This window comes from Trachurus trachurus (genome assembly GCF_905171665.1).
Source record: "Trachurus trachurus genome assembly, chromosome: 11".
NCBI lineage: Eukaryota > Metazoa > Chordata > Actinopteri > Carangiformes > Carangidae > Trachurus > Trachurus trachurus.
The window spans coordinates 28,055,188-28,080,189 of NC_139904.1; the positions used below are offsets into that span (position 1 = coordinate 28,055,188).

Here is a 25,002-nt window from a genome sequence, read left to right on the forward strand (position 1 = left end):
CAACCGCATTTGATATTCGGTATTCAGTATTCAGGCAAGCATTTAAATTTTATTTGGCTTCGGCTTCGGCCACAAATTTTCATTCCGGTGCATCCCTATTAAAGAGGCCTGGGTATCACACACTGGGGTTGAGATTTCGGATGAGCTGTGGGCCCAGGGACTTAAGAGGATCAAATCTTACTCTATCAACGCCAGACTTCAACTTATTCAATTTAAAGTCATTCATCGTTTACATTTCTCCAAGACCAAACTGAACCGGATCTTTCCTTCTGTTTCTGCTACCTGTGATAAATGAAAATCAGATGACGGGACTCTGGGTCACCTTTTCTAGTCCTGCCCTAAGCTTCAGAACCTTTGGGAAGACATTTTCCATTTGTACAGCGTTATATACAGTAAACAGTTGATCCCTGACTGTCATCTGATATTATTGGGCTGTTCCAACTCCTCTCTCACTCTTCCCTCATCATTACAACAAGCCCTTATGTTTGGTTTGGTCGTAGCAAAACGAGTTATTCTTAGAGATTGGAAATCAGTTTCTCCTCCCTGTTTCAAAAATTGTAAGAGTATACGCACATCCCTTGTTTGGTGTGCTGGGCTAGGAGAAAGCTTCAGAAGAAAAAGAAAACAGCCCGCACAAACTCATTATGCTCCCAGGTAATCCAAAAGTGTAGGCATGTGCACTAGAGCATGGCTACCCGACCTGAGTAACGGGCCAGGCCGGGCCTGGTTTTTAATTAATTAATTTGGGCTCGGGTTGGTCGGGCTGCACGCAGACAGCTGGATAGAAGCGGTTTTCCCTTTAGTCACATATTTTTATAAACAGCATATTCTGATTCTTATTCTTCAAACAGGTCGACCTAAGACTTGATGTTAGAGGTTATTTTCCCATTTATTTTTGGCTGTTTATTTGGGGCTGCTGTCGCCCTGTTGGGTGCATACAAGAAGCTGCACTGCGCTGTAAATGTTTCTCATGACCGTGTCCACCAAATGCAAATTTCATGAGTTGTTTGCACTCGTGCAACGCAAGGAAACACAAATTCTACCGCTTCCAAACTCGCCTGTACTGTTACAGTTGTCATCAAGGAGAAAATTATCTGTGGAGACCAAAACTGTAAACATGTAATCATGTTTATTTATCAGGTTATTTGACAGAGTTCGAGTGAGGCGAGGTACTTATTTATTTTTCATCTATTGTCAGTGTGATACTTGCAGTAGATTGGATCAGCTGCCAATTTGGAAAAACAGCTGGGAGCACCAGCACAGCAGTGGGGTGATGTGCTGCTGTGGACGCATGGTAGATTACTACATTACAGATCAGTTGTTTGAGTCTGACAGAGAGGCGCTTGTGTGTAAGAATGCAGCACTTGACTGATAAATAATAATAATAATAATAATAATAATAATAATAATAAACTTTATTTATATAGCACTTTTCAAAACAAATGTTACAAAGTGCTTTCCAGTAAAAACAATTAAAATGACAACAAAGACAAATTAAGTGACATCAAATAAAATCAGGGAAGGCTTTTCGATAAAAATGAGTTTTGAGTAAGGATTTAAAACAAGCTACTGATGAAGCTGACCTGATGTCCTCTGGCAGATCGTTCCAAAGTCTTGGGGCCCGGACTGAGAATGATTTTTCCCCTTTTGTCATCAGTCGGGCCCCAGGGACAGCTAAAAAACCTTTATTTGAGGATCGCAGAGGGCGGGCAGAAATGTGCAGAGATAAAAGGTCAGATAAAGTGCTCAAAATATTCTGCATCAAGTAAATACTTTATCTGATATATTCTCTTTTCAGTGGGCACTTTTATATTATATTTTTGAGCAGCACATCTGCTCAATAACACACCATCCACTCCAACAAAGGCTCACAAGAAGACTGGGAACCACAGCAAGTGGACAATCCCAGTCCCTGGTCTGGTTTGCATTAACTGGGAGACCTCACTCCTCACTCAGGTAACACCAGTGTCCCAGAAAATGTCATGAAGCTCTTAAGTAACAATAGTAATGAGTGAAATTCATGTTGTCATTTAACAGTTTATCATGGACAACACCAAAGTAAACCCTTATACTTAATACTGCAGGCCTGTTATAACAATAATCATGGCAAGCGTTGGGCACATTACTTTTAAAAAGCAATTAGTTATTTTACAGTCCATCACATATAACACACAATGTACACCAAAACATTCACCAACATTCACCCACCAGACATTGAGAAAAAAAAAAGAAAAAAACATGCATTATCACACACATAGGAGGGGGATTGTTTTTGGTGGTGGTGGACAGCGTGTTAAAGAAGCATGGGGAACAGTACAGTAGGATGGGTTGGATAATAGAGTGCCGAAGCGGAACCAGGAAGTAACGTCGCCATGGGTCCTCAACATGGAAAAAGTCTCCATGTAACGGGAGTCAAAGTTTTATTTCGTGATCCGATTGAATTGTGCCATGAGAAAAAAAATATGTCCTCTACCTGTTTAAAACATCACGTTTCATGCCAAGAAATAAGCAGTTTATCGTAAAACGGCAACAGAAGAATGTATTTTGTGTGACGACGCTCTACGGACTACAGATCTGTGTCCCACAAAAAATACGTCACCAACTGACACGGGAAAGGGCAACTGACACTGACACACCTACGCGACCTGTAGTCTTTCTGGTTATGGATTCTTCGGAATTTTATTTTACAATAGTTTTTACAACAAACTGCTGATTTCTCGGCATGAAACGTGATGTTTTAAACCAACACTAAGGAACTTTTATATATATTATAAAAGAATATTTTCATAACTTCTGTGATGGTACATCGACTTACAACAGGTTGAATGACACCTCTGTCATGGCCTGAGGGGGTCTGTATCATTATGGTCTGTATCGCCCTTCACTGGCACTAAGCAGCTTTGAGGAGCATGGTGGGAAACCGGCTCTCACTTAAGTTTAAGTTTCACTTTCACTTTCACGAGTCACGACGAGGAGGGAGCAGCAATGCGGTACGTTCCCGTCGGATTGTGTATGTGTGTTTACTGTGAAATGATCCGCTGGTAACAGAAACTTAGTTTGGACGTCTTCTGTTAATTTCCATGCACCGGGAGATCAGGATGTTTACGGCGCTACAGTACGCGCTGGTGCTCATGGGAAATTGAGTCTTCCTTCAGGCAAAACACTACCGCTTGGGCCACTGAAAGTTCTGCTTTCAGTACTGCTTATAATACCATTTAACAGGTGTGTCATTTTGTGACAGGACTTCTAGAGTCAATCACGGAATATTTTATTGTCAGTAACGGTAAAGACGTTATAACGGGGGAAACAGTAACTTTTTTTGATTACTCATTACTGAAAAAAGTAGCGCTGTTAGTAACACCGTTATTTTATAATGCCGTTAGTCCCATCACTAATTATGAGCCGTGATTTATTCTATGAAATCATCCATCTGTCACTGAGCTGTTCTCTGTCAGTGCTCCGTCTCTCTCGGCTCTTTTCTACCTCACACCCTCACATCCAGTGGTGCTTAATCAGTTGCTGGAGCTCAACAGTGCTGCTGCCGCTGTTCTGCAGAACCCAAGGGTGCGTGGCTTTGCGTCTTTCAAAGTCTGCCTGCCTTTCAAAGAGACGCAGCTAACCCAGCTCTCTCTATGAGACAACAGCCTCCACTTTAAGCATGCCTTTGTTCATGTTCTCAATTAAGACAGACAAAAAGAGGTGACGACAGGGGTGAATTTGTGTGTTTTGTCCTGGTGGTAGCCAGGAACCTGCAGCCAAGATGCAAATGGAGGGACTGTAGAGAGGCCTCCCATCCCTGCAGCCTACAGTCATATCAACAAGTATTCATTCAGTAGCAGCGTGGTCACAGAACATGCTCAGCCTACTGTAACTGATGAGCTAAGAGCCAAGTTGTGACCAGAGGCTAAATATAGCACTGTGACTATACACAAAGGCTTGACTGAGGCAGACACGCTGCAAACACAACAGGTTGACAGGTTCACCACAGTGTGATGGATCACAGGACAGGGCCGTAGCCACGGTTTAGAAATTTGGGGGGGGGGGGGGGGGGGGATTAGGTGAACATGTGGAAAATGTTCACATTATTGACAAAAAACTATGCCTCACTTTGGACCCCTCTAGCTAGTAGTAATTTCATAGGCTGTACATAATTACATCAAAATGACCCACAATTATATAAAGTTGACTAAAGGTCCCCACATACTTGCTACGCTCGATTATGAAACCTCAAACTTCCGCGGACAGTGCGTGTGGAGTCCGCGCGGCTCACAGTACACGCACACACTAGGCCCTACCCTGTGGGGGCCTTTAGACTAAGTATTATTATATAGGCCCATTATGAAAGGAGGCTGATTGAGCTTTTCACCGCTGACTATCAGGAAATATCCTGTGGTTTCCAGCCTTTTATGATTATATTTAGCCTATACCGTTTACAGCTGAGAACATCAGGTATTGTTCCCTCTCCATTAAATAAAGTGCAGTAAAAAAGTATTTGCCCCCTTCCGGATTTCTTACTTTCTTGCAGATTTGTCACACTTAAATGTTCATTTTATATATTTTTTTATAGTACCGTATTTTCCGGACTATAAGTCACGTTTTTTTTCTAGTTTGGCTGGCCATGCGACCTATATTCAGAAGCGACTTATATATATATATATATATATATATAAAAAAACCTACGCTATGGCCACAAGAGGGAAGCAAGGCTTTTATTTCTAAATCCCTCCTCATTCAGTAGCTCATCTTCATCTTCCTCACGTGCTGTTCTCCTCGCTGCGCTGTCTGATCTGTCTCCGTTGCGCCGTAGCGCTTCACTCGCAGTCAATTCAGAGTATTTTCACAGCGTATTCTGCGGCCTGTCTTCGGTCTCTGCTCCGGTCCTGACTGTGCTCCGGACACGGAGCAGAGAGCCAGGTCCGACAGTGCAAGGCTGTCCCTCTCTGAAGGAGAGGTCGGCTTCACTCCCGTCCGTCTTCACAGACAGTCCACAAAGGGTTTCTGATCACAGGGTTTCCCGCAGCGCTTTCCTGTTAAGGCGGCCACCTTAACAACAAAGAGCTGCCGCCTAAACTAACGTCTTAAAAAAACAAAAAAAGGAGCGATATTCGCCGCCGCCGCCGCCCCCCCGTCGGACGATCGCCTTCATTCATCTCCGCATCCTCACACACACACACACACCACAGAGAAGCGTGCATGCATAACAGCAGCGCGCGCTATAGGTGCCGGCCTTTCGTGTAAACAAAGCCCCGGCCATTATATGAGACCTGGCTATTAATTAAATGTTTGAAAAATAAATGCGACTTATAAACCGGTGCACTTATATATATATTTTTCCTCTTCATGACGTATTTTTAGGCAGATGCGACTAATACTCCAGTGCGACATATAGTCCGGAAAATACGGTATTTTGGTAGGGCAGCCATCTAGGGAAGGTTTTCACCACTGTTCTAAGCTTAGCTTTCTCCATTAGTGGATAAACGCGCCTCTCACCGTGGTTCACTGGACTCCCAAAGCTTTAGAAATGTGTTTGTAACACTTTCCAGACTGGTAGATGTCAATTATTTGTTTTTTTATATGTTCTTGAATTTCTTTAGATGATGTGTTGCTGTTTGAGATCTCTCAGCCTACTATGTGTTGCTAACTGCGTTGCTAACCCTACTCCTGGGCATGTGCAATTGTTTACAACGAAGCCGGAGAGAAATCAATCAATGGGGCGGTGAATAATGTTATTAATCAGATATGAGGTTACAATGTGTTTATTTGTGTAGACTAGGGTGACCAAACTTCCTCTTTTGCCCAGACATCTCCACTTTTAAAGGTAGGCTACTTTGTGTAGGAATTACTCCGATCTAGCGTTGCAGTTGTATATCGCAAGCAACTCAATCGTATTTTTCATGCTGCATTCACGTGAAATTGGGCAGACGGACGACAGCCGCTGCACATAATGGCATAAACAAGCCTCTATGTAAACAAGTGGTCCATCAGCACGAGGCAAAACAATACACATGACAATATGTTGTCATGGAGATGTGATATTGTTTACCTGACCCACGTTTCACCGGCTTTCTCTCGACTTCTGTGACTAAAATGACATCTGGTTTGTTACCGACGGCCGTCTGCCCGACTGCAGGTGAATGCAGCATCAGTGTAACGCTCCATTCCTCCTCACTGCGTTACCACGGTGACTTTTCACAGACGCCACCTCCACCTGAGCCGACAGCTCCGGTGTCTCCGCTGAGTTTCCGTGGTTTCCTACCGTCACGCTGCCACTGAACGTAAAAACATGGCGACACGACATGGCAGCCAGCACCGAGCTTACCCGCTCCATGTCGATATGAATGATATGAACGGCTAATTCAGAGCTGAAAGGAACACTTCAGTTTGTTGAAGTGCTGACGGACCACTTGTTTACATAGAGGCTTGATTACTGATTAATGAAAAACATACTTTTGAACAAAATAATCGATTTTCGTGAATAGATAACAGGAGAAGTTACACAATGTCCCTTTAACGTCTCGGGTGTCTTTTTTTTTTAAGAATTCATTAAAATATCCAGCTTGAATTGTTTTTCATGGGACCATTAAACATGTGCTGAATAGAGCCTCCATTCTCCCTGGAACAAGTTACAAGTAATTTATATAACCAGCATTACAACAGTTAGAACTGAAGCTGCTTAATCAAGGTACAGATGCAGCAGAGTTAATATATAAGTTAAAAAGCCTACATAGTTCCTCTTTAAAGGGTAACATCAGCTTGTGTAGGGTTTTGTGACGACTCCTCCCTGGCCGAGCCCCTCTTACCAGGGCTGGGGTTATAAGGGCACCTGCTGGTTTCTGCCCAGTCTCTTGCTGGTTCCTGTCAATTGTGGCTGGTATCGACCACAGTGGTGCTTCCTCACCCTGGTTCACCTGCAGTGAACCGTTCATGCCACTATAGAGATGGTGAGCAGTGCCTCCTATTTATATAAACTGTAACTTTATTGCATTGTGAGCTGACTAATCCTGTTTCATTGTTTAGTATCATAGTTTATTTTGCTCATTCTTTAGTCAACTGGGTGGTTGTTGGTGTTTCGTCTTGCATCTACAGTAGCTTTTCCTTAGCAGTGTAGCTGGGTGCTGTGTGATTGCATGCTTGTCAGAACGCTGGGATACACACCTGTGTATGTGTGTATTATGTCAGTGGTCTGCCTCCATCAGTGGCTTCAGCTCACTCTGTTCCCTATTTGCACTTTTTGTTGGACTGATTTTAAGTATTTTAGTATTTTACCTTTAAAGATCCCTGCAATAAAATGTCTCTTGTACTGTATGTTTTTTTAATAACTTTTACTTTCTGCAGTTCCAGTCCCTGCTACCTATATTTTTCCTAATATAATATTTTGATTTCAGAATCACAACGTTGTCTTAACAAGCCTGCGTAGCAAACAGATCAGGTTTAGACTTAATTATAATCCTGGGGGGAAATTCTCCAGGAGTTGTTGGCCCCTTTTTCCCATTTTCCATCCACCCATTGTCTACATCCGCTTATCCACACAGGGTTGTGGGGGTCTGGAGCCCATCCCAGCTGACATAGGGTGAGGGTGAGGGCGAGGTACACCCTGGACAGGGCCAGAGACGAACAATGTACACACTCACATTCACCTAAAGGCAATTTACAGTCACATTCGACAGTGTGACTTTAATTTTCTCCCATGGATGTAGGCCAAGCATTTACATCCGACCGAACATGAACACAAACTGGTATTGGATTCTAGAGCTACATTTGACCATCATAACACCTGTAGGGGAGGGAGACGTTTTTCAGATCTCAATTTTACATTTTGTTAAGACTTAAAAGCTCTGCATAATTGAGGGTGTGGCAGATGTGTGAAATCATACTCCTGTGTGCCAACACACTGCTCCGCTTGAACAGCCAGGAAAAGCACAGACGTTCACCATCCTCAACCTTGAGGTAGAACAATTCAGACATGTGGTGTAACACATTGAGCACAGTTGGTGCAGTTGAGAAATTTTGTCAGGAAGATAACACACAAAAAATGTTGTACATCAGAGTGCATTTCAACAGACTGCATTGGTTTAGTGGGTATTTTTGTGTGTGGCCCACAGCTCATCACTTTGGTGTGTATTCTTAGCTGAATGAACTGCAGCAAACACACTGGCTGTCCACACACGACCTCACACAACCCCACAGCAAATGAGCAATTACTTTCCCTATGTTCTTATTAATGAGAGTAATCAACAAAACCAAAGCTGTAAATAAACTTGAATCAGCATTTTAATATATCCGCTTGCAGACGTGTATAAAGATGCACCACCTGAATTGAATGTGTGTGTAGTGTACACATGGCTTAGATGGACTCACGTGTGCCTTTTCAGTGACGGCTGCACGTTTTCCCTCTGTGTGTATTTCAGAGTCAGCCTGCATGTTGAGGAGTATCCATAGCCCATTTAACAGAGTAAAGCGCATTGGCTCTCTATGAATGAGAGCGAACATCCGTCCAACTTATCTCTGAGTGCAGACATGGGCTCTCTGCCTTATAATTGCAGGTTCATACACACAGTCCCACAATAAACAGCATTTCTCTGGGAAGCTTAAGAATACCACTCATTTCAAGCACCCTTTTTCCATTTCTGAGCCCAGATCAAATGAAGGGAAACACATGTGGAAACTGGACTTTGACCCTTTTTTTTCTTTTTCTTTTTTTTTTTAGAACCTCCTAGGCTCTGTTTGCTTTGCCACTTAAGACTCTCATAAAAACTACAGTTGCAGCAGTAGGATACACGTCCTGTGATCATTCATCTAAATCTCAAATCTCAGCCATATTTTGAAGTGTTTGCATCCTCTGCAGGGCACAGATCTGAGCGCAGCAAAGCTGCCTATAGATGAGGAACCAAATATAGCACGGGAAAGTTCACGTTGGCCTGTGTTTGACTCCTGGATCTCCAGCTCCACCCCACTCTCTCTGCCCCCACCCCCCTTTTTCCTGTGATGAAAACTACTCCTCATGGCCACGGAGCCCCTCCTCCACTCCCTTACCACCCACCACCACCAAAAAAGAAGATCTTTGAAGCAAGCCGCATCTCGGCCGGCCCTGTCGAACAATGAGATGCTCTCATGCTGCTTTGTGCTGTGGGCCTCTCAATGCAAACAGAGCTCTGAGAACTGCTTTTTCATTGTCTCATCTTCAAGGGGTAATAAATAAGAGGCCGGACAGCTAGACAAGCTGCTACAAGGTGAGAATAAGAACACCGCTGTTCAGAACCCCGGCTTTCAATCAAGCCATATTCAAAGAATAGTTGGAGTTTTGTATGGGCGCATGTTGTGCCTATTAATGAACATACAAAAGGAGCCATTTTCACAATTTATGGGTGGCTACCATGGAGAACGCACCGAGACCACAGGCAGGGGAAGCCATACATTAAGACACATTCGGATTTTTGTGCAAAGCACCAAGAATTTCACCATTCTGTTTTCTAACAAAGAAGTCAATTTCCCCCACAAGACATGAAATTAAAATGAGCTTGGATTCATCTCTGCAACAATCTCAACAGCAGATTCTCTTGGCTCGGTGACACAAGCGGAGGAGAAGAGCCTTCAGTTTGCCCACAGGTGCAAGCCACAGAAATCATATCAATAAACTACACTAAGCTCTATAATCAAAACAGCTCAGATCACAGGTTGCTTATTGCTTTGGGGAGTAAATAACATAAGATTGCATTTCCAAATTAAAGTGTTTCCCAATTAGTTTTGCTATGTTTTTTGTTTTTTTTCTCTCGATGTTTCCATCACAGACTATTATCACTCGTTTACTGATATTATTTGGCTTTTGCCAGTGAGGAGATGAGGAGTTGAAATCTCATGACAACTGGAGAATGAGGGGGATTGACGGCGGGCTCGGAGTAAAGAGTCGGGGCAGGCTGAGCCTCTCATTAAACAGCTCCAGATGTGTGCCAGATGTCAGGGAGTCTCTCCCATAAAAAAAAAAAAATGCTATTAAAAAAAAATGCATGGCCTGTGTGATCACAGTGGGTAACCGCTGTTGCTTGCAGCAGTTCGGGCACCTTTCCAAACCCCCAGAAAAACTGTGTATCATGTTGTAAACACTGTTTTGGTGCCGATGGAATGTGCGGCTGCATATATGCATAATGCATAGGATTCTCCGAGCGCTACATGGGGAAGGTGGGGGTGGGTGGTGCAGAGACTCCTGGCAATGTGAACTATGGTTGAACCGTAGGAGGGAGTGCACTGTAAGGTTGGAAACAGTGGGGGTAAAAAAAAAACTCCCAGCCCCTCTTTCAATCAGTCGCACTGCCCCGACAATGGTCTCGTTTTGAGATGTTCCTCTATGCATTGTCGATGACCAATACGTTTTTGTTCCAGATGCCTTGTTCTCGTCACATTCAGCTCTCTCTGAATGAAGACACACCGCCTCTCGCAGACCGCAGATATTTCACTTGGACCGTGTTAAAATAAAAATGTTCCTAAACCTTAAGAGATCTAATCCTCGCTCTCCTCTCTAGGTGGAGGGGTTGGCGAGTTAGCTTCATTCATTTGCCAGCCACTTGAGTGCACATTGATTTTCAATCCAGAGAGTTAGCACATGGTGTAATGAGAGAACTCTGCATTATTCATACTTTACCAGGGCTAGAAACCGCATGTGACCTAAATACCCAGCAATAGATTCTAAAATAACAACAGGGAAACACTGACAGACAGTCAGGCAGACAGTGACTTGAAATGAGAGAGGCAGACAAAAGAGGAGGTAGGGAAAGGGAAAGAGGAGGGGAGAATCTGGGGGGGATAAAAAGATGAATGTGTAGGTGTGTGAGTGTGCATTTGCAAAGTTTGAGAGCAAACTGACAGCTGAGTCTCTTTTAAGATTAGGCACTGTGCAGGCATGTTTTGTCAGTCCGTTAATAGAACAGCACAGAAACAGCATTAAGAAAGAAAATTGTAGAATGTATATGTCTATACATGTACATTCCTAGTGTATCACCTCTCCAGCCTGGCTGGCTGCAGCACAGGTGGATTTTATTACAGGGATATGTTGAGAAACTTCCTGCTTCTCTAATTGCATTATGAATGGTGTCTGACACCACTCCCTCAGCCCATGTATAATAATGTGTCTGCTTCTATGCAGCAATAGCAAAATCTCATGTATAATGTGATGGTAGATAAGAAGGCAACATCTGCATAAAAAACAAAAACAAAAAAAAGATTATCGGGAAATTAAGGGTTAATTTTCCTAATTTCTCTTTTATGATATTGCAATATATGTATATGTACACTCCCTGCAGATGTACTACATCTATACACAGGCATCATGATTACTTATCAAAGTAAACCAGTATCAAAATAACTTGTTGACTGGAGGTCATGTTTTGTTCATGTGATATTAATGTGCTTTTCCTCAGCCAGGCAATAGAATCATGTTATATTCACTACAGCTACTCTGAGCTTCTCTTTTTAACACAAGTTGTATTCAACTAAATTGATTCAGCTTGTTGACCTTCTTCAGTGTTATGCTGTTTTCCCAACACTTGCAGATGTTTCACATTAGATACCCTATCAGAAAAAAAATCTCTCTCTATGAGTAATGTTTTCATTCACTGATTATTTTCAGTTGCTTTTGTTTTCAAACTGCCAGTGTAATTAACACTTACTTCACAGTTTTTTTTAGAGGGTGGCTGAAAGACTTCCAGCTGTTCAAGGGTAGAATCCTTCCTTGTTGGTTGTAAATGTGAAACATATGCAGGAAGTGTTTAGTTTCACTGTGAGACTGAGAGAAGAAAAAGAGCAATATACAAATTGGAACCAATTCATCAATTAAAAAACTGTATTTTTGTTGTTGTTTTTTAAAGTGAACAGTTAAAATGCACTTTATCCTGACCATGCTCCCCCACATGGTTACCATATGAGCTAGTACAGCACAGTTTCAGTACAACATAAAGTATTACCCCCATCTTCAGGGAGTTTCATCGACAGATATATTCATATTTCATAAACTCTGGGTGTTTTATTTGAAGTTCTGATCTTCTATATTTGTGGTTTGAGGTGTCAAAAACCATCCCAGTGTAGAGAGGCTCTATATGGCAGATTTCAGGTAAACTCTCAGAGAACCCAAATCCAAAATATTGGATGTGGGCGGGGCTTGGGGGATGGCTGAGGGCATGGGCTGCTTTGTGACATCGCAAAGTTACGGAAGTCCTGACAGCTTATTTTAAGATTTAATTTACAGACTTAATACAGTCAGTGTGCATTTCTTTGTGGACTGAGGCTTTGATACTTCCACAGTTTTAATTCTATAGGCCATTAAAAAAAAAAGTCAGTTTCACTCATCTTTTGGTACTTGTATTTTTAAAATGATATAATTGAATCAGCTGAGCCTATTCAGCTCCATCCCAACAGTCACTCTACTGACATTAGTAGAGTAGATTTCACTACGCTGGCTTAGGGTTAACTAGACTGCAACTTTAGCTCAGAAACATGAATACTTATCCTCATCACAGCTGACACACCGCTCTGTGCTTGAGGCCTGATGCTACCGTGTGGATTTCAGGGAGGAGAGAGAAAGAAACATTTCCTGGACCACGGGGCAAGAATGTGTGTGAGAAACATACTCCTGTCAGATGAAGGCTTTGATAATGTGTTGGGGTTGTGAGCAGCTGGGACACTGACAGGCTGCAAGTACAGGTAGCTTCCCCCTCGGCCAGATGGGAGGAGAGAGCAGAGAGGGGAAACGACAGATGGGGAGACGATGGAAATGTGCGAATGGCAGGATCCATTAACCAGCTCGCTGACATGCCGCATGTGTGATGCTCTTTTGTACTGTTTGAGAATCTGTTAACGATGTCTGTGATGGTATTTGATTTTGGAGCTGGCAAATACTGTGCTATATGAACTGCTTTTACTGACCTACGTGAACAATTTAACCATTCAACCTTCTTTTCCACCACCCTGTCCTTGTTAAAAGCCTTCCTGGACACTCCAGTGGCTCGTCCCATAGAGCAGGGGTCATGTATTTCAACTATATGTAACTACATTTGTCAAAGGGCCAGAATTTTTTCCAACAGACACCTTGGAGGATGTAAATTCAAATAAAATAAAAATAAATTCACATTTTGGCCTAATAATTTAGTTTTTGATATTTATTGTTTTGATTTTCTTTAGGCCTTTGTCACCTACAGTCAGCTACCAGGAGTGATAGGGATATTTTGACTGGATATTTACAGGTGTTATGGACAAAACAAAGCTTTGCAGCAGTGGTCGGGGCCAGGCAAATTTAGACCAATTTAGGAAATTGAGCAACAAGAGACAGAATAGGAAAACAACAAGAACATGGACATCACAATGTCCATTATGCTTTAGCTGAGGCTTGAACTCACAAACTCTGACATAAGAACTATCTCCTAATTCATTGAGCTGGTTGGCTGGAGGTGAGACCTGGTGTGTGGCTTCACGGTCACCAGGGCGATAGCAGCTGCCAATGCAGATTTCAAACAGCTGTCAAAAATTCTGTAATCAAGACAAAAATCTGAAAATACATAGCCTATTACCTCTTGACAACATATAATGGTCATTTGTTTTAACAATAGGTGTTTTGCTCCATAAGTGGAAAAAATTGTGTTTAAAAAAGCCACCTTTACATTGACTCCAGTTGTTCACATGAGAGCAGAATTCAAATGTTTTCGGATAAAATTCTGATATTGCCAAACTTCATCAACCATGACTCAAAGATTTTGTAAATTACTTTCAGGAAGATTGAAAATGTTATTTAGAATTGGCTGGTACATGTTTACAGTACTGGTTACAGTCAAATGTGTTGATGCACTGTAGGACCAATTTCAAACATCAAAAAGCCAGGTGTTATTATTCCGGAGGACAGTCTGTCTGAAGATGCAGTGTAGCAAATTTGGTGTCAATTGAGCAACAATTGTTGAAGGAGAAAGGTTGAAAAAGTTTTACAGTTCTTGAAAAAAACAAAGTGACGGACCTCATAATTTGCATTTAATTGCACAAAAGTTTCTTAAGTATTGAGGCTGCATTTTGGTGAAAGTTGCAAAACTGTAGCACGTACAGTTGATTTGTTAGGATTTTTTTTAATGTTTCAATTTAAACTTGCTGTGGCAAGCTCCTCATGATGACCTGTATCTGATTAAGTTTTTTCAATCTCTGTTGTTTTTCAGTTGTAGTTGTTTGTTCAGTTGGACCGGAAGATATTTTCTTTTTGATTCTCACAATTTCAGAATTCAACCAGACTGAAAGGTTCGGCATGCCAGATTTGGCCCACAGGCCGCCAGTCCTGGCTGCAGCCCTGCAACCACACTCTATCTCCACTGTTCTATCCAAATGAATGCAAACACGCACCAAAAATCATTGTGTTAGTCAGCACATAAAAAATGTAATATCACATTGAGTTTGAATGTAGTGTTTGTTATAACTCAAATGTGGCTTTAACAAACAACACTTAGTTATACTGTATATACAGTGTCTTTGCAGTATGTGAAAGGAAGTTTTTGCTTTTGTTCTGTGAACAGTGTGGACTTCTGCTCTGGCTATAATCTATGACAGTACCACACATGCTGTATACATCAAAGTAATATGTCAATGAATGGATGTCTAGACATAACAAATACATTCAATATTCAAATTTAAAAAAACAGCAGCATGGTTTGTACTGTAAGTGCTTTGCAGGGGGGGTGAAACATAGTATGGGCCTTTAAATTGAATTTTAAGGGAAATACCAGAACTTAAGAGGTAAGATTGTTTGAAGCCATCTGCCTTCAAACAATCATACTGTATTTGTTAAACCCACACTGTAAACAAAGGGTGCAGTGTGCAATTGTATTAATGTGTGTGCTTGATTATAATATTTCCTTTTCATCTCTCTCTCACATTATACATACACGCTCTCTCTCACACTCTCTCTCACACACACAGACACAGACACACTTCAGTAATGTTGACTGGGCCACTGCAGTTCCCAGGAGGTGTGTGATGTTTCCTTTGTGAATCCCCTGGCGGAGGGGGGAGAACTGGACCACCGACCCAACAACGGCAAGTGTTTGAGTGTGTCCCTGGGGGTGCTCAGTGGCTCACATCACTTGTGTGAATTCACAAACCACACTGAGCAGCAGTGGCCCTTTACCTTACCGTTTGTTTCATCTGTCTCAACTGATCAGACAGGCTCAAAATTATTCTTTTGTCTCTAATGTTGTAAATAATACAGTCTGTGCTGTAGTCTACTCTATACACCAAAGGATGATCAAGAAGAAGACATCATCCATCCTCTTTTTAGCTACACTACTTTATGCTTTTGTTGTTATTTTTTCATATGGATAGTGCAGTATATTTCATGTCCTGCCCCAGTCAGAGAGATGAGATCATATTAATGTTCTAACTTTCTCTTCATCTTACGTTCAAATGCACGAAACAACTTTGTGCTATGGCAGTCTATTCTTAACAATACATTTGTAGAGGTTTCAGTATGTTGACAGGTCCCATCAAAAATAAGTTGCATTTTCTCAGTAGAACACTGGCCTTTTCACCAGTTTTATTTATCGTCTTGTTAAATGTTGTATAGATTAACTTAAAATGAATCAACCTGAGGATAAAACTGAGTCAAAACCAAGTTTGTCTGCAGCGCCTATGCTCCAGTCCTGATGTTAGGACAGTGGAGTCAGTGATTGTTGGTCTACATGACACCTTGTCAGGCCAATGTTGAGACTGGACATAAACATGTGACCAAAAATACAGTTTAAACACTGGGACAACCAAACTACCACCAGCTCCACTTTTTTTTGCAAAATGTATGGAAAAAAATATCATGGGAAGACTATCCATTTTAATTCTTAAAATTTGAGCTTACAAAATTTGGGCAATTTTGTCCAACACTCAAAGTCTTCCTCAACTTTTGTTTTGCAACTTCTTCATGGAGATAGATGGTACCAAGGGATTAATATCAACACTGAGACATTTGAAAGATTTAACCACTGGGGTATGGAGAAGGAATGTAGATGAGTTCAAGGATTGGGTTAAGAAGAGTTAGCTTGGATTTCGTCATGTTGATTTTATATTCAGAGGGCGAAGAGGGGGACATGTTTAACATACAGTAGGATATCACATGTCAATAGGTGTGTATTGCAAAAAGCAGTGGGTTCAGTGAGGGGATGCAATCGTGTGCTTTCAAGCTTTCAAGTATATGTTACTCCAGCCAATCAGAAGCCTCTTTGGTGTTGAGTGACAGCATAGTTTTTTGAAAATGTGTTAAACAGTGAAGCACCTGGAATAATGCAGATATAGGCCTAGTCCCTGGCCATATGTTAAACTGGCTTGGTCAAACATGCACATGTCTTGTCCTGTGCGACTTGGTCCTTGAGGCCAAAACTTTGACATGCACCTTTACCTCAGCACATGTTTTGCCTGTGACCTGCCATGTGGGTGTAGATATAAATGAGCTGCAAGATAACTCCAGTTCATCCGTATGTTTCCTTACAACTAAAATAGAAAATGGAAATAAAATACTTAAAGTCTGTAGCTACTTCAGGTCTTTGTCTGATAAGTACAGTCATGTCAAAATCACCACAAAAGGAAGCACTGTCTACTGCTGCTGTGCTGAGATCAGAGCTGACATGGAAAGAGAAAGAGAGCGGGGCAGAATCACTGCACTGTGAATCTCTGACATCAGAGAGGCAGAAGAGAAAATATAATCAATACAGGATTAAGTCTTATGTCTACACAAATAGAAACTGTCTTGGGAAGGGTTAATGAAATGGAAAGTATCAGTGAGGCTGCAATCACACACACACACACACACACACACACACACACACACACACACACACACACACACACACACACACACACACACACACACACAAAAAGGCAATTATGGCATGAGTTTGGGATTATATAATAATTTGATATATTTTGCAAAGTGTTAAGTTTGTATTTACTTCACATTTGAATAAAAAAAGACCGTCTGAAAACATGGAGGCTATTATACCAACAAATTGCCCACAGAAGCTTGTTTATATAATATATACGTAAAGTTGTTTTTTTCTGCTATTGAAATAATAAAGTCATTGGTAACTCTGGGAGAATTTACAGTACATTTTCTTAAGGTTGTTATCCAAACTGCAGGAATAACTGTTCCTGTTGTTGCTACATTGGACTAACTCAAGTCATCAACATTTCATTATTATTATTAATAAGACTTAAAAAATAAAAATAAAATAAAAAAAACTACAGCTCAACAAAGATAACAAATATTGCAATGAAATGACTCTGGATGTTGGGCCAATTTACACTTCAGAGTTCAGTGGCTCACACAGCTGCACACCTGAGCACCCTGGGTGAACTGGGCAGTTTTCATGTCAGAGCAGATCTTTAGATGGTTAAAGGGACAGAGGAAACAGAGGGGGCAAATATGTGGGGCTTCAAGTTGAAAACAGCAGAGCTCATGCTGAGGCAACACCAGCCAGTGTCAACTGGCAACTACGGAAGCCTACAGAGGGCTATTGGTGAAGTTCAGTTAATCCAGATAACCAAGCGAGCGTGAGTGTGTTAACCTTGCTTCATAGTGCAGGCCTCAGGTTGCATGAATCTGTTTTACATCCTTGAACTGACCACAACATAACAACAGACCCTAGGGTTCATGTACAGACTGAGCACTGGGTGTTGCACCAAAGACATATTGTAATGTTGGATTTATGTTGTGAATGGAGTAAGGAGGTAGTTTGTGTTTTTCTTTAAATGTGACTTTTGAGGGTAACATTTATGCTTTTTTGTAAATGTATGTTTTTGGTATTTTGTTATTATTTGTGTGAAACCTTGGACGTCATGGGACGCAAGACAAATTTCAGAGTGATCTGACAATAAAGTGTAATCTTATCTTATCTAATCTTACAACATGCTAACATGCCAGTGATGACAAGACCTGCCCCATTCTGCTACTGATTGGCTAGTGCCGCGCTCCTCTCATCCCATTGGTAGGTGAACTTCATTACCCCAAACATGATAAACAGCACCCACAACAAGTTCCCTAATGTACTGACTTCTTAGTTTTTTTTAATTATATTCTCCTCACTGCGTAACGCCAGCGATCCAGCACAGTGCTGAAAGATCCAGTACATTCTAACATTTAGGGAAGCAACACTTGAAAGCACTGAATATATACACATAGTGGTAGGTGTGTGGTTTATCTGCAAGTGTGCAAAGTCCAGTGTTAGAAACAAGCAAACCTTCTGGAGTACTGTAATACTTAGACCAATTATATCATTGATGTCCTTGATTCACGAACCACTAGATAAAAGCATCTGCCATATTCTGTATAGGTACATGTAAATGCTTTGGTAAAGTGTGGGTAAATCTAATATGGAAATTCCTTTCCTGATTGAAATCAGTCTAGTCAATGTCTAGTTCATTCTAAAGTCATGTCTTACCGGTAAATAATAAAGCTTTTATGTTTCATTTTGTGTGGGTTGTCCTCTTATCAGAAGGTATGCGATTCCCATCTCCTACAGCTGAATGAATGTGTGTATGAATGGATGAATGCATTTCAAGTGCTTAGTTAAAGCAGAAGTAAGCGATCCGGTCATTTTGGCTAATGCTGCGTTCCAGGCAGGCTTTTGAAACCGTAAATTACAGCTTCAAGTCACAACTTACGATTTTGTAGCGTTCCAGGCAACCCACTCGTGTTTTTCCCACCTGTTTTACCTGTGAAAGTCACTATAACGGCCACTCGTAACTTCCGACCCGTGAACTCGTACCAGATTGAACTGGTACGACTTCACAGGTCGGAAAAACACGAGTTACGAGTTTCCTTGAACGCACCATAACAGTCCTCGTCCCTACGTCACCACATTCACGGCGTCCCTTGGCTGCACACACAGCCCTGCATGCCGTTCTCTCTCCTCATTGGATAAAAACTGTAGGATACGATAAATGTTTTCTCCTCGGCTCAGAGCAGAGCAGAGGGACTGGGAGACCCGTGTTTCAGTCCAAACACTCTATGTAAGTGATTGCTGTCGGAAGATATAACTATTTAAGACTTATATTAACACAAATATATCACTTACTTCTGCTTTAAGCTTGAAAAGAGCTATACAGTATGTGCAGCCCTTTTAATTTCACCAATGGATTCAATGTTAGCTGTTGAGTGGAACTGCCTTGTTTGTTTCGGTGCTAATCCAGGCCCATTTAAACACTGTTTTTACAGTTAATACTGTAGCTCAGCAACCACCTGTCTGCAGTGGTTACCACATAGTCATTGTTTCTGTGGCGCTGGCAGCATTTCAGTGAGCGCTCCCTGAACATGCTGTGTATCACGATTTAACATTTACAGCCACCTCTCAGTTGTGCAGAAAAGCAAAGAGATATGAGTCACACATGTTGAGACAGTCACACATGAAAAATATTATCCTACTCTATCCTCTGTCATATGTGGTAACCACTCGACCTGCACCTATACTGTGAAACTTATAGAGATGCCCCGAGTACCTTTGGAGTGAAGCAGAAAGTTAGCAAACATGTGTTAGGGTTAGGGTTTTGCTATCACAGTCAGCAAAGCTGCTGCATTTTGGAACTAAGTGTTACTGGACGATTCTGCATTAGTAACAAGCAGCTGGAGGAGAGTGGGTGAGCTTTGTTTTTGTCTCTTTTCAGGCAAAGCCAGCAGGTGTTTGATGCCTCATATTATGGGCTGGGACACTATTTGTACTGTTGCTGAAGTTTGGTGCTGTTCTAAACATTATGTGTGGCTACTGTATGAGTGGCTTTTTGATGGCGGTTTGCTGGTGGAGGAATAGACAGCAGTGTATTGTTATCGTGCGGTCTTTGCTGAAGTTGCTATAACTAGAGAAGCTAGCAGTCGTCAAACTTGATCTCTGGAGGGGGGGGTCTTACTCGGTGTCACGGTGTGTTAGACCATGGGTCTGGAATATCCCTTTAAGTGCTAATTATTCCCTCCTTATTTCCAGGGTTTGCTCTTCCTGCTCGGGGCATCGCCGTAAGTATCACAGTATACGTGCAGGCGCATATGATTATATATGACTTCCACAACATGCTGTTCTCTTTTTACTTCCAAAACATCCCCAAGCGTCTGCTTCACCACAAATAAATGCCAGTGACTGTGCTGTGGTTTGGGTTGTATTAACCTGTGAACCTCTTTGACAGAAATTTAGAAGCAACAGCAGTGTACAAGGTCTGGTGACAAACTTCTGCTTTACAGCTCTACCACTCATTCACTCACTCTTCAAAGTAGCTCACATTTGAACACCACGCAACAAATCTTTGCAGTAACTCCAACTCAGTCATGTAACATGCCCAGGTTCAGTGAGCAAGACAAAGAGGTAGACAACACAAGTTTTGGAGTAATTTAAAGCCCCAGTATGTAACTTATTTGGCTTTTTATTTGCAAAAATCAAATATTGCTTTATACGTATTTCACTGAAGTGGAATCACACCCGCATACAAATGAAAGCTTTCTCGTACCTTAGAATGAGTTGTTACAAGTCGTTACAAATACACAAGGGGCGACGCACCGAACTGAGGCGGCCATGTTGCCATTTTTTACGCTCAGTGGCAGCGTGACCGTAGGTAACCATAGAAACTCAGCGGAGCTGTCGGCTCGGGGAGAAAGTTTTCCAGGTAGCACCTGTTAAAACTGTCACCACTGTGTAGTGTGAGGAAGGACGGAGGCACTGATGTTGCATTCAGGTGCAGTCAGGCAGACGGCCATCGGCAAACCAACTGGATGTCATTTTACTCGACGAGAGAAAGACGGTAAAACGTGGGTCAGGTAAACAATACGACATCACCATGACAACAGTCACACCTGTATTGTTTTGCCTCGTGCTGGCAGACCACTTGTTTACATAGACGCTTGTTTATCCTGTTACATGCAGCGTCTGTTGTCTGTCTGACGTCTGCCCGATTTCACGTGAATGCAACATCAAGAATACGTTCTGATATGCAACCGCACCGCTAGATGGGGGCAATTCCTACACATTATACCTTTAACCAGATGAAATTAACATAGTAAAGGAATCTGTGATCTGTTATCTCAGTGATAAATGCAGTGTTGCGTGTATGAGAGGTGCAATGATATCAAGCATCCAAACGGGCCCAGGTTTCCCAGGTGCATGGCATCATACAGTACTCATCAGCTCAGCCCATCTCATCAGCAAGGGGTCTGCAACAGAATACCCACAGACAAAGAACCCACCAAAAGCGAATGGCAGGGGTCGTCACACTCACCAACAGGCGAAGGTGTGCTGCCGCTGCTGGACGGCTGCTGGATCTGCAGCCTCTGAGGTGACGGCAGCGGCAGCTGGGGCAGGGAGCTGATGACCGAGGGGAAGAGGAAAGGATACAGCCCGGGTGTGTAGCGCCTCATCTGGACCAGCGGGGGACTGCTGCAGGGCTGGGCGCGGCTGGCAGTCTTCATCACAGCGATGGGCAAAGGGTGCACCGAGCACAGAGGGAGCTGATGTGCGGTGAGGCTGGGAGGCCATCAGGTGACCCCCTGGATGCAGTTAATGTGTCTCGGGCAGGTGAGGTACCACCTCAGCAATCCACAGATGCATGGTGGTGTAGTTCAGTGTCACCCAGATCCACTCAGAGGCTCCTTCCACTCACACTGTAACACAGACACAGAGTTAGTTACATCTCTGATGCTCTCCTAACATCAGCTAGTACATCAGTTAACCTTCAGTGGAGGAGGGGCTGAGTGAATCTTTGTTCTGTGCACAGCTCTCAAAGTGAAATAAGGTTTTGTTCATTTGAAATAGGTTTTGATTTATTGTGAAACTGTACTGGGAGTAGGCTTGTCACACTACCAGAATTTCAGTAGTTGATACCAACACCAGTGAATTTCCACGACTCTCGATACTCATTCGATACCACGATAAAACTCAAACAACAGAACCCATGTACTTCTAAATTCAAATCTGTATTTAAAAAAGGTGTTTCACATCAAACTTTCAGGTATTCATTTATTTCAGGTGCTTCAACAACCTTCCAAACTGCAGAGTTTAAAGAGCAGGCAGCAACATGAAGTTAAAGGGATAGTTCACCCAAAATTCAAATTGCACTCATTATCTACTCACCCTCATGTCGACTAAGGGCTGGGAGAATTTTCAGAGTCCTCCGTGACTTCTCTGAGTTACAGGGGGTCTCGGCGTAGCAGTGCATGTCCATATAACGGTTACAAATGGATACCACTTTTCTTCATAACAAAAAGACACACCAAAAAACATCCAAATACCTCCATGCTGCTCGTATGTAATGTCCGTCTTGTATTGAAGCCCCGAAATGCGAATTGTTCCGAAAAAAATTAAATACGTCTATTTTTCAAGCTTGTTTGTAGCGGAAGCTTCTCGAAGCTCCTCTTGCCGGTTCGTCCAATTTGGACGAACCGGGAAGAGGAGCTTCCGCTACAAACAAGCTTTATAGACTTATTAAATTTTCGTCCAAATTGGACGAACCAGGAAGAGGAGCTTCCGCTACAAACAAGCTTTATAGACTTATTAATTTTTTTTCGGAACAATTCGCATTTCGGGGCTTCAATACAAGACGGACATTACATACGAGCATGGAGGTATTTGGATGTTTTTTGGTGTGTCTTCTTGTTACGAAGAAAAAACGACATGAGGGTGAGTAGATAATGAGTGCCATTTGAATTTTGGGTGAACTATCCCTTTAAGCACAGTTTTAAAATGGTAAATATGACTCAACACAAACGAGAGTCTAGTAGTCATTATCATCTGTGTCCTTCAAGTAATTTAACAGCAGAACTGTTGTTCTCATTATTTCACTTTCAGGCTGTATTCAGCCATACTGGTGCCAAAATGATACATTGTTTTATTTTTCAGCTCATACAGTTCATGTTCACACATGTCATGAGTGTCATGTGTTCATGTCAACTGACCAGAAAAAGACGCATGGTACGTCACATTCACATGACTCAACCAAACTTGGACTAGGACTAGGTTGAGACATTATATCGCCAACCTGGCCTGGGAAGGCCTCAGGATGCCCCAGTCAGAAACAGATCCAGCATAAGCAGTGTGGGATGGATGGATGGATGGATGGATGGATGGATGGATGGATGGATGGATGGATGGATGGATGGATGGATGGATGGATGGATGGATGGATGGATGGATGGATGGATGGATGGATGGATGGATGGATGGATGGGTGGGTACCAGTCAGATGTGGCAAAGTGTGTCCAGGATGGGTTGAGTTACAGCATGAGCAAGCAAGGATCAACAGTGGGGTTTCCCGGTCATGAGGGCAGTTTCAGTTGTCTGCACCATTGTGTGAAGTAGTATGAGTGCTGATTATAGAGCACTACAGGCTCTTACAGTGCCCTTGTCAATGAGTGGTGAGAGTATGGTATGTGCTAATAGATGAAGGCTGAGACACTTGTATATCTACAGGGTGTAAAGGAAGGGCAGAGGAAACAGCACTGGGGGCTCTGGTGGTGGTGATGATGTACTAGATGATAGTACTCGGCCTATTTTAACAGCCTGAGGCCTGTTGCTGAGGAAGTCTGAACCCAGTGAATGAGGAGGGAGGGGTGTTTAGGTGGTGGAGTTTCCTGATCATCTGGTATGTTAAAAGCAGAGCTGCAAACAGGACTGAGGGTGTTTCCTGGTGATTCCAAAAGTTGGAGGAGGGGGTGAGTAAAGAACGTCCCAGAATTAGCATTTTAGTATCTTCCTTATCAACTAAACTAATTCACCAACATGTCCTTTAAATTGGAACTAGAACCTCTTTTTTTTCTTTTTTCCCCGACAGGAATAGGGCCCATTAATCAACTTTTCTGTAACTGTAGTCCCTGGGGCAGATGTTAACTGCCAACCTGAATGATAATGTGTTAAGTTTGGTATTTTCATGGTGAGCTTGATATCTCAGTAAGACTTCACGAAGTTCTTCAAATTTAGCAAAATGACTTGTTCCCAAAGGTCAACTTTTGGTGATGAAAGGTCACAGCGACTCTAGAACTCGTCAAGGTAATTTTGCACAAATGTGACTAACTGATTAGACTTGTGGTCAAAGGTCACAAATCAAGGTAACAGTCACCTCGGAGAACGCTTTTTTGTCATAATTCAAGATTTCAAAAACACCCAATGACCCCAGGATACATCACTAAAGATGCTTCCCAGCGCTATTCTACGAGGTGCTACCTCTTTCACCATAGGCCTCCACCCTGACCCTCCACATGTTATACTCACTGCCCTCTGAATAGATATAGGATTTATGCAATGCTATTGTTGTCACATTGCCACTCAGTGATATTTTGGAGTTTGTCATGAGTAAATCTGTCTCCTAGAAACTACAACAGCAAACACATTTTATTGGAAAAGGCTTACATGATGGTAATGACTAGATAGATCATGAATGAAACTGCACATATAAATCGCAATCAATTTATAAGGAAGTGGCTGGAATGGTAGGTGGTGGTACAAAGTACATAATTGTCACATCAGTGCAATTACCATAACAGTTAACACGACATTGATTTGAAGATTTGTTTAGGTTTCTGTTCATCTGACAGACGCAAATCACTTCTAAACATAGGAAGAACTCAAATAGGCTAAGTGTTAAGTAGAACTTCTGGCAGATATCAAAAGCTGACAGAGCCTTGTGGTCGGCAACCTGAAACCAAAAAAAAAAAAAACTTTGTTTGGACGTTTAGATGCAGAAATAAAAAACTAAACTAAAATATATATAATAAACTAAAATATGGTTTTGACAAAGGCAGACCATTCACAATGATGAAAGTTGCTCTCTGGGAATTGACTTCCAATTAAATGCCATACAATAATTTGCCGTTTTATGCTTTAGATAAAATTCTACTGGACCTCACAGCCCAGGCCACATCTGCAGACAACAATGATAGTCCAAAAACAGACAGCCAGGGTTTCATTTGCCACAAATCTAAGTAACCAATCCTGTCAATTTAGTGGGTGTGGGATGGAGCTAAACAAGCCTGAA

General features: G+C 42.1%; 1 protein-coding gene across 1 annotated transcript in view; it reads right to left on the reverse strand.

The window, feature by feature from the left end:
- LOC310994177 (retinoic acid receptor beta-like) overlaps window positions 1-21,445 on the reverse strand; it is a gene marked incomplete at both ends in the record, with an annotated part of 120,609 nt that extends 99,164 nt beyond the window's left edge. Inside the window, one exon of the mRNA XM_083982770.1 lies at window positions 21,256-21,445. Coding sequence (XP_083838896.1) covers window positions 21,256-21,445 — 190 coding nt within the window. The remainder of the gene's footprint in view (window positions 1-21,255) is intronic.
- Between the last annotated feature and the right edge of the window lie 3,557 nt (window positions 21,446-25,002).